The following is a 14,815-nucleotide window of genomic DNA, read 5'->3' as shown; positions in this document are numbered from 1 at the left end:
AGAAAATACTGTTTTGAGTGCTCTGTTGCGTGTGTCAGTCAGAAAAGCGTGTAGAGCGGACATCAAGGGGGTTTCGTCTGCAAGATTTACAAGGTTTATAACAGCAACTGCATACGTCTCGTGATAATTGTGCAGGTCCTAAAGCTTCTTCTTAATAAAAGAAAATGATTCCAGTACAAAATCTCCAAAATGTTTCTTAAGTCAGAGCACTTCTTGAAGGGATATCTGTACAAATGCTCACCATGTGAAATGATGAGACGTCTAGATCAGGACACATCGTCCGAAATCTCCTCAGAATGATCATACAATGTATGTGGCAGAATAACTGCAGCTAAACAGACAGCCATGCTATGTTTCAATACCCTAACATGGCCTCCTTGCCTCTTTGTATCTTTGCGAATCGCTGATTTAAAAGTCGATGATGGAATACACCAATTTGACTTTCATCAACTTTCACCATCCTGTCCTTTCAGATTATCAGTCAACAAGGATACAAGGAAATAGGAGACAAAGGAAGGAAGGAGTTCATCTTAGTGTATTGGGATACAGTGATGGGCATAATCAGTGCATCATTATAGCTCATGCTGCTGTACAACTCAAACAGTGGCACTTTACAGTGCTTGCTTATTGGCTACAGCAAATCCTTGGTGCCAAGCAGAGCCGCATCTAGAAGTCTGCCCTTTTCGCCTTAGAACCTGCTTGCCTATACTGCAACTCCTGATACAGAATGCCCCAACTCCCCCTCACCGCATCACCTTCCGCTAAATGCAAAATATTAACACAGAAATGTAAATACACATACAACTGCATTAGAAAACAGAAGAAAACAAAACTTTTCTAGTAATTTTGCGGTTAATCGTTAGAGCAATCCCACAGCCTTTCTCTACTGTTATGAATTTCTTTAGAGTCGTGAATGATTTTTAAAAGCACACTGGATAGCGCCATAGTCTGTTTGTCTGTCTGTCTGTCTGTCTGTCTGTCTGTCTGTCTGTCTGTCCTCTAAAGGATTTCAGTGGTAGGTACAGTCAGCCAAGCCACAGTGTCCCAGAAGCTCAGTCTCCCAGCCGCGTTGTTCTCACAATGTTGCCCGGACATTCTCTACTGGTGACGCTTGTCCCGGTGCTTGCTTGTTTGAGGGATGACCTTCTCTGATTCGCTTAGTAATGCTGCAGGGAGGGGAAAAATATATTTGTACCACCATTCTTTTACTACAGAAGTCTATGGATAACTAGTGAGACAGTGAAGGTGATTATAATGTACACGATAGTTACATATGATAGTACTTGGTGAAAATGCAGGGAAATGATCCCCATTGATAGTACCCTCTCACCTGTATCATCAGTGTTGAGGGCACACACTCCTTCGACTAGTTCTTTGGCCTCAGCGGCAAGCTGACATGCTGGTTCTAGGATGGGTGAAGGAGTGGTTGGAGTATCGGTGGCTGAAGAAGTTCTGTTGCTCCTGGAAAAACACACACACACACACACACAATATACGTCAATATAACCCTCTCTATGATATCAATGATGCAATGATAGCAGAGGTAATAAAGAAAATGTCACTCACCCGTGGTCGGTGCCAAACAAGTTTGGGACGGATAGCACTCTATGAACATTCTGTAGGAATACATACAATACAGTCAATCAATCAATCAATCAATCAATCTAACCCTGGCAGAGACTGGCAGTTTGTATACAAGTCACTACGTGGCAGTAACATCAAAGGGGACAAACAACACAAGACCTGTGTATGATTCTGAATGGACATACAGGTGAGCTACCTACGTATATAACTGGGTGTGCAGTAGACCATTAAATAGTACCAGCAGAGGCCTTAACTGGACTAGAGCTAACAGGTCTGTGTTACCTTACATGTGGGACAGTAGAACCAGGCAGAAAGGTGAGCGATAGCTACCTGTGCGAATCCCAGTAGTTTCTTGTTGGACATTGCCAGGTGTTTATTGCTCATCTCTGACTTCCTCAGCTGGCAGTCGATCAGAGACACCTTCTTGTTCAGCTCCACCACGTCCTCCTGAATAAATCAATAAAATCAATGAAATCAACGAGGCTCCTGTGTTTGCACACAACTTGGTGTGTTTGGTTTCAGCGCCATTTTGAATGTAATGAAACAGAAACCACAGGGTAAGAGAGGCAACATAGTGTTTCTATAATGACATGCGTACACACACACGCACACGGACACACACACACACACACACACACACACACACACACACACACACACACACTCCAGTATAGCATACTTTAGAGGCCTCCATGCTCCTAGGCTTCTTGACGGCCAGCTGGGTCTTGAGGTCTTTGATCTCAGCCTCCAGTAGCTGGATGACCTCCTCGTAGTCCTGCTCAGCACTGTTGGTCTGCCTCCGCGCCGCCTCTGACACCTGCAGGCGGCTCTTCAGATTCTTGTTCTCTTCCACCGTCACTGATGCTTTCTGGGATGGAGGGAGAGACACACCAGGGAGAATGAATGAATGAATTAATTAATTAATCATCTGAATAAATAAATACATGAACGAAGGATACTGGTAATTTAGACTGTTTTAATTCCCGGACTCTCTGAAAGTCATAACCAATGTTATACATTTTTATTGATACCATCAGGAGTAATAGATATAACGGACATGGGTCACTACAACTTCATACATCCACTCGTGTTGAATAGTGGCAGTTGCTCTGACATTCTGTATGTACTATATGTGTACCAGATTAAGCTCCCCCAACCTGGAGTAAATAAATAAAGATTAAATCAAATAAAATATTTTTTAGAATATTAGTTGTAATATATATATTGTAATATCCATAAACTGTAATCATCTAAAAACTGGAAAAAGGCAGGGAGGCAAAGGTGTTCTTAGTGTGCACATGCCTGCTTGAGATTGGTGTCACTCACCTCTGAGCTCTTCTGCAGCTGATTCTCCAGAGTCTTCTTACTGTGTTCCGTGTCCTTCAGTAATACCTAATGTCAGTAAACGATCATTTTTGCAAAAAAGATGACAACAATCTATCACTGATTTTATAAATGTATTATGTTATCAAGACAAAATGGATGTTATCTGATGACTGCTATATCATATTCCATTGATAAAATGTAAATACAGTACATTAGCAGTTGGAACAAGCATGTTAAATTGATTGTAATTAATGTTGGATTTAATTCAATGTCTCTCTGCTGTGATTTGATTGGATGGGAGGGTCTGTTCACCTTGAGTTGTTTCATCTGGGTCTGCAGCTGTTTGACCTCCGTCTGAAACTGCTCCAGCTCCTCACTGCTATAGCTGCATTCTGATTCATACGTCTGAAAACACACCACAATAACATCAGCATGTGAGAGGGTGTGTGTATGTGTGTGTGTGTGTGTGTGTGTGTGTGTGTGTGTGTGAGTGTGTGAGTGTGTGTGTGTATCCTGATCACCCAGCAGGAGGGCCAAAAAGGAGAGTGGTGTTAAAAGCGAGCAAGTGTGTGTGTTTGGGTGATTATTACCCTCCATTCAGTGTACACACACACACACACACACACACACACACACACACACACAAAGATATGATAACCGCATCCCTCGACACACTGGCTTCTGACAGGGACCCTCACAATGGAGGCTTTGGAAGCTCTTAAAATACAGCTTTGGTGAATCTCCTGTGCTCTTGGAAAATCTCCTCTTTTCAGAAAAACCCGTTCTAAATCCCCTTCACTGCTCAAAAGTTCACACAAAGTACAAGACAAGTCTCAAAGTCCGGGAGTGCCCTAATGACAAAAAGTAAAACATAAAAGTCAACATTGTTCTGTAATAACAGAGTGTGTGTGGAAGCTTACTGGAGAGTGGAAGGCGGAGGTGTCCATCAGGCTGGCTGCTTCATGATAGGAGAACATGAAGGGGCCCTGCGCAAGGCCCGCCTCCTCCAGATTCTCTTGGTAGACGTTACGGGTGGCCTCCACGAAGTCTGCATGACAACAAACACAAAGATGGGTTAAGATGTAAGTAGTTTCCACTCCAGTCAAGGGTGAGAAAAAAGAAGGATGCATTATACACAAATCCTACAATTCTGACACCTGTACCATGCTTGACATTTCGTCTAATAGTGACAAAGCCACATTGATGTACTGTGTTGAGGAAGAAAACACATTAAGTGTTACTAACTAATACACACTAATAGCCTACCCTAAGTGTGGAGGTTTATTAGTGTGTGTTTATTAGTGTGTGTATCTATCTTTTCCTGTGGATTATATATGTTTTGAACCTACCGCGCCGCTGAGGACTGACCACGTCAATCGGGTGAGCCAATCCATTGCATGTTTGTTTGAGGGCGCTGACGAGCGTTTTTCTCAATGAACTGACTGCGTTGGGGATTATTCTTTTTGCCTCGGGGGGTTCAAGGAACGGACTTGAATGAATCATTTAGAGGAGTGAACTTTGGACTTTGGTTGGGACATTTATTTATTAATTAATTAATTAACTGTGGAAAAAAAGAAACATTCTAAAATCCTGTAATCATTATGAAGCGCCTACTTTATAATTATTGAGAAATTCAGTTTATTATTATCGCTGAAGGGGTGAAGTGAATTTATTATAATACAGATATTATTTATGCTGAAGTTACGGGTTCTGACTTGCCTTTTTGTCTACTGTGCATATATTTACTGTACTTGAAGACACTTTGATGTTGTTCTGTTTAAACCCTTTTTGTGATAACACAGCCGTTTCCCATAAGTAGGAGGGGGAGTGTTATAAGTATATCAACTGATTTGGCTTTGTATTATTTTGTGCACTCCTGTCATTGGCCTGGGAAGGAATATTAAAGTGAGTGGGTCCAATTTAACGGGCGTCTGGTGGTCATCCCTGTTTTAATCATTTCATCTGGCTATACTAGCATGAGAAAAAATATTTAAAAATGAATATTAGCAAACTTAGCTTGGGGGGAAGAGGGTGACAACATCCAAAAGTCTCACCATGCTTGGCTCTTAATGTTATTATCAAAGTGAGATGTTTCTGGATTGTATTTAACAAATACGTTATATGATCATTCTATTATTCTGTCTTCTGGCTCCCATCGTTCACTTAAAGGAACGGTAGAACACAAGAGGCAAACACAAGGGGCAGACACAAACTATGGGCACTGTATAAATCAAAGTAACAACGGTAACATAAAGAGAGCTCAGAAAAGTGTGAGCTCCTACTCATAATTGAGTGGACTAGCTAATGTTAGCGCTTGTGCGTGTAGTATATTTTTACACATTAATGGCCTTCTTATATTCACGTATATTTTACACATATATTCACGTATATTTTACACATATTACACGTATATTTTTATTACCTCAAATACACTTTATTGAATACTTTATTATTTCATTTACGAACGATCTCAATTGTCGCACATGTGCTGACACACACACACGAGTTGTCGCACATGTGCTGACACACACACACGAATTGTTGCGCATGCGCAGTCACACACACACGCATATGCACGCCCCCGAGGGTCTGGGCCAATCAGAGGCCTAGGAGGAGGGCTATAAGACTTCTGTGCAGAGGCGCGAGCGCCCTGCTCTGCTGATTATCTCGACTGTGACTGTTCAGTGTGCCTGTAATCTGAAGACCCGACCTTTTTTGAATAAATACTTTTAACCTGGGCCAGAAGTTTTCACCTCTTCTTGTATCACTGAAACAGAGAAAATATTCTACATAAGTGGCAACCACGAAGGGACCCTTTTTAATAGCTCTGGATCGGTCGTTTTGCATCTCTTCAGGGGAACGGTAAGTACAAGGCGAAGTTGTGCAAATTAGACTGTGTAAATCGAATGGGCTATATTTTAAACGGATCCTCTTTAATATATAACTGGGTCGAGATTAGTCAGAGAGAGCCGGGTTATAAAGCCTGTATTGAGAAAAGTGTTTTAATTGTACGATTTTTATCGTGTATGTGGTTATTATTGTGGTATAGCAGAGAACAGCTGCTGTAGTCTTGTTGTAAGAACAAGGTATTAGCACAAGCTAGGGGAAGACGTTTTTCTAGCAGGCTAATAAATGTGATTTGTGTCAGGCAATAGTCTGGTGGAGTGTAAAATAGCTTTATTCAAATGGTATGGAATTGGAATTCCTAGTTTGAAAGAGCAGAGTCCGTGCTATTTTAGAGATATGCATTGTTAAATTACTTGGGAGCACGGAGGAGAAACGTGGCTAGTTGAAAAGGGCGCCATATTATTCCTTTGTCTGAAACGCATGTCAGACCTGTGAACAAGGCCGCTAGTTGGAAAGGGCGCTATTTTTTCTTTGGGTGAATGCATGTCTGAGTTGGCGCCAATTTCTTCCTTTGTGTGGACAGAGGCAGGATTAGTGGACACACAGGGCCTAGTAAAAAGCATGTGCCATTTTAGAAGTATTTGAATAAGATTATCTTGAGAATTGCTGTGTCGTGGAGAATAATAATTATTGTGGAAAAGCAGTGTTGTGAAGATTAATCTTACAGTCTTGGTTTTTTCCCCCTGACATTCATTTTTTTCAAATACACACGCGCGGGTTTTGATAAATGTCAGTACTCATCTCTTAAAAGATAACGATAAAACCATACAAATAGACTGGGATTGATAAAAATAGAGATAGAGTGAATTGATCTCGGGGTATTTCAAATAAGTTTAAAGAGATTGTTTTAAAGCAGGCTACAAACACGCGGGGGTTTCCCCACAGAGAAGGACAAAGGCCCTCCCTCTCTTCCTTCTTCTTCTGTTGTTCAAACATACAGACACGTTGCATGTGATTGTTGCCTTACATAGATTTAACGTAGTTGAATTAACTTATCAGTTGAATTAATTATTCAGAGCATTCATTTTCTGTTTCCCAGAACAATTGATTGATTCCATAAGTTTTAAATCAATGTATATGATGATATAGTGAATAAGTCTAACGAATCATTCATTCATTTCACTTAACAATTGATTTAGGGTTAGATTGTAAAAATAAAAAAGATAGATTGAGAGTTTTAGGTAAGGTAGTCATTCTGTAAAACATCTTCGGTGTGGCGGCCTCTACTGGTCGAGACACGATAGGACGTTTTTAATTGTGTACTGCCCTCTGGTGGTTGAAATAAGATAAGACGTTTTTAATTATTTACTGCCCTCTGGTGGTTGAAACAAGATAAGACGTTTTTAATTATTTACTGCCCTCTAGTGGTTGGAACAATATAAGACATTTTTAATTGTTTGCTGCTCTCCAGTGGACGGAATACGAATCACACTGGAACACCGGGTCCATCAGTGCATCCGCCTGAGGTCGACGATATAGTCTTTTACAATGATAAATGGAGGGTTACTTCAATTAATTTAAGTAATTACAAATTGATTTAATTAATTATTCAGATTATTTCATTTTCAGTTTTCACAAAACTTTGATCAATTGGTTTATAGTGGTCTAGGGATGACGTTTTCTTCCACAGGATTTCATCAATGAAGTGTAAATGACTAAGTCTAGTTGGTTGTGCATTCCTTCCGAGTAGCAGGTCGATTTCCTTCCAGATTGTAATTGATAATTGATCATTTTGTTCCTTTCAAATAACAAATCGATTTCCTTACAGATTGTAATGAATAATTAATCATTTTATTCCTTCCCAATGACAAGTCGATTTCTTTACAGGTCGTGATTAATATTCGTGTTTTACATCTTTTTATTTGAAGTTAAGTTCTTTTTTCACAGTTCTTGATTAAAGAATAGCAGAACAGTTTCTATCTAAGGATTGATCAAGCAAGGGGTTGTGGATCAGAAAGACTTAAAGCGTGACCTGCTTTTTGTAATTTGATAATTGTGTTGAACAGCCTTTGTAGTTTAATAATTAAGTTGACCTGAACTATAATTAGTATTGATTGAGCAATTAAGTGACACATTCATACATAATAAGGGAAAAAACCATTTAGATTAAAACGCATACACATAGATTACATTTAAGTCAATAATACACAATACCACTGAAACAATCCGTTGTTCCGGAGTTGTAGTGTTCTGTGTGGACAGTTGACACAGTTAAGAGTTGGACTAGCATCTGTTTAGCAGATACAGCAACAGAAGGTGGGTTGTAAGGAAAGTACACCTTATAGCATATTTTCAGCATATTAAGCAGTATAAATACTTCAAACATGGGAGCCAAACCCAGTAACATTGTGAGGGCTGTTAATACAGCCAAGGGAATATTAGCAAATTCATCTCCTGTGGCTATAGTGGAAAAAATGAATCCTCTTGTTAAGGAGATTAGCGAGATATCAACGAAATGGAATATTCGTTGGGCAGACATTGAACAACCATGGCCAGCAGAGGGCACCTTTGATTTACAATTAATTGCAACATTGGAGATACTTATCAATGTACATAAGGCGCATCAAAAAGGAAAGATTAGATCAGAGAAACGCAGGTTAGAGTTAGCTATTTTAGACCTCTTCAAGGTAGAGGGGCAGAAAGTAGCATTAGCTTGGAAAGAGAAAACAGCTCACATGGATCCAGAAAAAAGAGATGAATTGGCCAAAGCAATGGAAGAGAAAGTGAACATTCCATTCTCACACACAGCTCCAATCTCCAGTCCTCCTCCCTATGCCAAGAGACTGGAGGACAATTCTCAGCGGATCTACCCTCAGGTCCCTGTCCTAAGTACGAGTGGAACCTTCACTATCAAAGATAAGGATGACAATGTACTGGAGAGGGGAAGAGCGAAAGTGACCGTGGACTTCGAACCAGAGAACAGGTCAGGTGCCAAACCGAAAAAGAAGGAGGAGCCGAGGGGAAAAGGGGACGACAGGAGGGACAAGACGGATGACGGTGAAGATGGCAGTGGAGGAGATGGCAAAGATTCCAGTGATGACAGCAATGCACAAGGAGGCTACAGTTCTCCGATAAGAAAACTACTAGCCAGGGCCGAAAAGCAGGGAGGGAAAATACGCTATAAGAAGGGAAAAGAAGAAAATAGTTCTGAAGATGAGCAGAAGTCTCTGAAGGCAGGGAAGAGAAGAGAAAGCTTAGAGCAAAAGAAGAAGAAGCTGCAGGAAGACAGGGATGAAGAGGAGGGAGAAAGGAGGGCAAGAAAACTCCGTGCGAAAATCCTAAGAAACGAAGAGGACTACAGACAACAGCTGCAGGACCTAGACGTAGAAAGAGAAACGTGTCGTCAATCTCAAGCGGCAGCATCACCTGCATCCCGGTTGAACTCCCCAAGGTCCGGAGCGACACCAAGGCGGGAAGCGACACCAAGGCGGGAAGCGACACCAAGGCGGGAAGCGACACCAAGGCGGGAAGTAAAGACGGAGCCACAAGAGCCACAAGTAAGCGATTATGAAACAGCATCGGAAGAAGAGGAAACTCAGGGGAACTTCCCAGTGCTGATTCGAGGTAACCAGATGGAATATCGTCCTTGGAATCATACGGATCTGTCAGAAGTGATCGAAAAACTCCCAGTCCTGGAAGATGGAGGTCACCCTTGGACGGCGCAAGTCGACGTGAGATTGACAGGGACGCACGCTGCTATGGGGGATTTGAAAAGACTCTTAGCTACCATTACAGGATTGGACACCATGCAGGAAATATTGATGAAGGCGGGACTTCATAGATATATCGATACATCCGTTTATGATCCAGAACTCTTCGCAGCAAACAGAGGCAAGCTGTGGAAGGCAATCAGAGAAACATACCCTACTCACATTCACCCAGACAATGTCATTGTGAAGCCACTGGGGGGAGATGAAAATCCCCGGGGGTACGTTGCCCGTGTGCACTCTCAATGGAGAAGTGTGACAGGGAAGGATGCCGAAGATAACCCGTTAGAAAAAGCCATAATCAGGGAAAAGATTCAACAAGGTCTCCCTACCCCAGTTAAGAACAAGTTAGCAGAAGTGGTGGGCCTACGACACATGAGCAAGGCTGTTTATATAGACAACATAGCACACCAAGTAGAATTATTTAGAAAGAAGATTCAGGCACAGAAGGCACAAGACGAGGACTCACTCAGAAAACTAACTCAAGTGCAATTGACAGAAGGCAAGAAAACCAAAGAGAGAGAGCAGACTATAGCCCTACAGGTCCCATCTCAGCCACAGCAACTGCAAATTGTCCCTCCCCAGTCATACCCACAGGGGCCACAAGGGGGGAATCCATACCCACAGGGGCCACCAGGGGTGCAAGTGGTTCCATACAACCAGCCTGGCCAAGGACCACCACAAGAGGGATGGACCACAGCACCGAGGAGGGTACTAGGACCATGTTTCGTATGCGGCCAGTATGGACACTTAAAACGTACCTGCTTTAAGAAGAACCAGGGGGGCGCAGGGGGGAAACAGAAAGGAGGAGATAAGCCCCCTGCTGCACCGGCTCCAGGAGTGGTGAACCCCTATGGAGGCCCAGCAGCTGCGCTATAGGGGTGCCCAGAAGATCCGAAAGGGGGGTGCCAGCTGGTGGTGACAAACAGGCCTGAAGATGAACCTACAATATGGGTGTCGGTCAACCAACGTCCATTAGAATTGATGGTGGACAGTGGAGCAGCCTACACCTGTCTGAAGCCTGAAGACGCCACGCACCTTCCTATGTCTGGGAAATATGTGAAGACAATCGGATTCGAGGGAATTAAACAGCTGATCCCTACCACTGAGCTTGTAAGCTTAGAGTACAAAGGACAGAGAGCAAATCTGTCAATACTTGTATCAGAACACACGCCAATAGGGCTACTAGGGAGAGATGCACTATGCCAGTTAAATTGTACCGTGAAATGCACACCGGACGGCTGTCAGGTGACAGTGCCACAAGAGAACAGACAACTGTCTGTCATGATGGACAACAACGCATCTATGGTATATTGGGTGGGAGGGCTTAGTCCAGACCTAATGGAACCAGCAAGGATGTGGGACAATTATATCCTGGCACACATGGCAGAGGCCAGAAGGCCTACTGATCCATTGCATTGTACACTCCAGTATTTTAGAGAAGTTGCAGATGCAACCCCAGATGAGTGGCTGAAGCATCAGCCAAAACAGGTACAGCTTAGTGCAAGTTGTATAATCCTAGGCCCTCAGGGAGTGGCTATGAAGATAAACAGTGACACTTATCTAGATCAGGAGCATAAGATTGAGGGTAGCATCCCTCATGTGACACTTATGATATCTGAACACTATAAGCAGAAGCATTTAGGGGCAATGATGGCAGACTCAGAAAAAGCCAGATTTGTAACGACAAAAGAAAACCCTGCTATCTGGAGGAGCATTGATGGACAGTTCACCAAACTGATGATCTCTGCTCAAGGAATAGGACATCCGCAGACTGTGAAGCTAATGAACCAGCTAATCCTTCCTGTACAAGCTGACAGAGACCTCAGAGAAGAAATGATGCAGAATGTGCCAGCCAACCTGTGGGCAAAGAACAGTACAGACATTGGATTTGTGAAATCAGCTCGTCCATTGAGAGTTGAACTCATACCGGGTGCAGAACCCCCTTGGAAAAACCAATACCCATTGAAACAGGAAGCAATTGATGGAATTGAGCCACAGATCAAAGGACTGTTAGAGGCAGGAGTCCTGAAGATAACTCAATATCCGTTAAGCAATACACCTCTTCTGCCAGTGACGAAACCTGATGGTTCATATCGTCTGGTACATGACCTACGGGCTGTGAATGAGGTAGTCGTCAGCTATCCAGCTGAAGTTCCTGATCCTCATGTGCTGTTGACTCAGATTCCATCTACAGCCAAAGTATTTACAGTGATTGATTTATGCGGGGCTTTCTTTTCTATACCTCTTAGTGTAGAAAGTCAAGGGTTATTTGGGTTTACCTACAAAGGTCAGCATTATCAATATACCAGAATGCCACAGGGGTACAAACACAGTCCTCATGTTTTTAATCAGGTCTTAAGGGAGGACTTAGACGGGTTAGAACAGATGATAAGTAGTACTGCCATTCAGTACATGGATGACATACTCCTTTGTGCCCCAGATGAAGAAACATGTCACAGGGATTCCGTCAAACTGTTAAAGGTTTTGGCGGAGAAGGGACACAAGGTGTCTAAAAAGAAGCTACAGTATTGTCAGGAAAAGGTAACTTACTTAGGACAATCCATTACACAGGGACATCGCAGCGTCACAAATGAACATTTGGAAGCTATTCAGAAGGCTCCAAAACCACGAACGGTTAGGGAAATGATGATGTTTTTGGGCATTACTGGGTATAGTTCAGCATGGGTGGAGGATTACTCTAGACTAGTCGCTCCATTGAGGGGGATGATTAAGGAAACAGGTAGCGATAACCTCCAATCTTGCATTACTTGGACAAGGGAAGCTGATTTGGCGTTTGAGACAATTAAACACAAATTGCAAGAAGCGCCAGCTTTAGCGCTTCCAGATTATTCCAAAGAATTTGGATTGTATGTTTCTTCTTCAGCCGAGGGGAAGTATGCCTGCGCTGTTCTTACGCAACCAACAGGCATTGGACCTAGTCCACAGCCCATAGCCTATTACTCTGTCGCATATTCAGAGGTAGAAATGGGTTTCGCGCCATGTTACAGAGCAATGGCCGGGGCTTATCTTATGTACGAGAAGGCAACAGCCTTAACAATGGGGTACCCAATTACCATTCTCTGCCACCACAGTCTAAGGAACCTCTTGAATCAAGGCAAGTACACTTTGACGATGCCTAGGATTAGGGATTATTACAGGATGTTGGAAAGGGAAGATGTAACCTTACTAAGATGTAACACACTTAACCCAGCAGAGACCTTGCCAACCCCAGAAGATGGGGAACCACACGATTGTGTGAAGGAAGCTACGAGGTACTCTAAGCTTAGAGCAGATCTACTAGCTTTGCCTTTGAAGGAAGCTGACGTTGAGTATTGGACTGATGGATCTTGTTACCGGGTAGGAGAACATTTACGTGCCGGGTATGCCATAGTCCGATCCCAAAATTCGGGGTTCATTGTGGAACAAGCCGAGGCTGTTCCTCAGCCTTGTTCAGCTCAGTTGGCTGAATTGATTGCCCTCACAGAAGCATGCAATTTGGGAACCGGACAAAGAGTGACAGTATACACCGACTCTGCCTATGCCCACAATGTGTGTCATTTACATGGAGCTGTATGGAAGGGACGGGGTTTTAAGAAAACTGATGGTTCGCCTATTCAGCACCACGCTCAAATCATGAAGCTGTTACAAGCCATGATGAAACCAAGGGAATTAGCCATAGTGAAGTGTGCCGCACACAGATCTGACTCATCACATGTCACACAAGGTAACAGGGCTGCAGATGATGCAGCCAAAGCTATTACAGGAGCAGACAAAGCAGGTAAAGTTCTGCTGGTCACACATGAAGTACAGTTACAGGGCATGGTCACGCTTGAGGATTTGTTGATGTTACAGAGTGAGGCAAATGCGCTAGACAAAAACTTATGGTTAACAAGAGGAGCTAGTCAGGATGACACAGGTCTATGGAGAAATCATGAGGGGCTGGTTGTGGCACCCCCAGATTTATTAGGCGTACTGATACAGGAAGCTCATGGATTAGCACATGTGTCCAGGGGGGAGGTAAGACGCAAGATCACCAAGGAATATGGTTTTTGGGCTCCATATTTGTTGGAACAAATAGACCATGTCCTTGGTCAATGTGTGGTCTGTTTGAAGAACAATATCAGACCTGGAATACCAGTGGGAACTGGGCATATCCCTACCCCAAACGGGCCAATGAAACATTTAGTGATTGATTATGTGGACATGATTCAACCTATTGCAGGATACAGGTACATGCTAGTTGTAGTAGACAGGTTCAGCAGATGGGTAGAAGCTTGCCCCACTCGAAGAAAGGATGCTCAGTCTGTAGCAAAGTTCCTATGCAGGGAAGTCATGCCTAGGTTTGGAATTCCAGATAGGATATCGTCAGACAATGGTAAGGAATTTGTGGATAAGACGGTAAAGCTTATACTACAAAAGTTGGGAATCAAGCAGAGACTTGGGTGTATTTACTCACCTCAAAGCCAGGGGATAGTAGAGAGGATGAACGGGGTCCTTAAGAACCGTCTTTCTAAGGTCTGTAAGCATACAGGTCTTAATTGGTTAGAAGGACTCCCTCTTGCATTGATGGCCTGTCGTTCCAGTGAGATTCGAGGGCTGCACTTGACTCCTCATGAACTGGTAATGGGGAGGATAATGACAGCTCCCTGTGTACGAACCAGTGGGAAAGGGCCAAGTTTGGCTCTCCTGGAGAGTGACATGAAAGCCTATGTACAGTACATGACTAACCGGCAAAAGAGTATCTCTTCTTATGTGCTCCACAAACAGGAACGTGAAGAGGAGGTGAACGCACAGGAGAGGAAGGACGCGTTGCAACCGGGTGACAAGGTCTACGTGAAGGTCTACAGACGGAAGTGGCATGAGGCTCGACGGGAAGGACCTTACGAGGTCGTTCGGTGCACTGGGACTGCCCTCCAAATCAAGGGGTCCCCCACCTGGTATCACGTTCATCACTGCATCAAGGCACCCAATGAGGACGATGAGGGAGAACCTCAGCAGGATGGTGAGGAGATCCCTGGGGACGAGGAAGTCCACAGCTTGGACATCCAGGCTGACGAAGATGTTGGTGAGTATCTGCGTCATGATGCAGATGATGCCGGGGGCCTCGTCCCAGACCCTGTCCAGCCCACTGATGAGTGGGTCAACGGAGACCGTGAAGGATCCAGTGACTGCGACACCCCTCTTGGGGGTTCTACCGAGCCTGGTGTTGCCCCTGTTGTCACCCCTTCCGACCCTGACAATGCTCCAGACGGAGATGTCAGCAACCCGGGCGGATGCCCGGACCGAGG

The 14,815-nt window shown here is 43.6% G+C and overlaps 1 protein-coding gene across 1 annotated transcript in view; it reads right to left on the bottom strand.

The window, feature by feature from the left end:
- Nucleotides 1–1,098: 1,098 nt before the first annotated feature.
- LOC308150587 (syntaxin-binding protein 4) overlaps nt 1,099–14,815 on the bottom strand; it is a gene marked incomplete at both ends in the record, with an annotated part of 52,595 nt that continues 38,878 nt past the window's right edge. The window contains 8 exons of the mRNA XM_080523402.1: nt 1,099–1,166; nt 1,331–1,461; nt 1,567–1,616; nt 1,915–2,031; nt 2,264–2,452; nt 2,911–2,976; nt 3,223–3,315; nt 3,831–3,958. Of these exons, the coding sequence (XP_080379528.1) occupies nt 1,099–1,166; nt 1,331–1,461; nt 1,567–1,616; nt 1,915–2,031; nt 2,264–2,452; nt 2,911–2,976; nt 3,223–3,315; nt 3,831–3,958 (842 nt within the window). The remainder of the gene's footprint in view (nt 1,167–1,330; nt 1,462–1,566; nt 1,617–1,914; nt 2,032–2,263; nt 2,453–2,910; nt 2,977–3,222; nt 3,316–3,830; nt 3,959–14,815) is intronic.

The sequence above is a fragment of the Nansenia antarctica genome (genome assembly GCF_963989245.1).
Source record: "Nansenia antarctica genome assembly, chromosome: 2".
Lineage (NCBI taxonomy): Eukaryota > Metazoa > Chordata > Actinopteri > Argentiniformes > Microstomatidae > Nansenia > Nansenia antarctica.
Note: the sequence above shows the minus strand (reverse complement) of the source record. Positions and strands in the feature narration are given on the sequence as shown.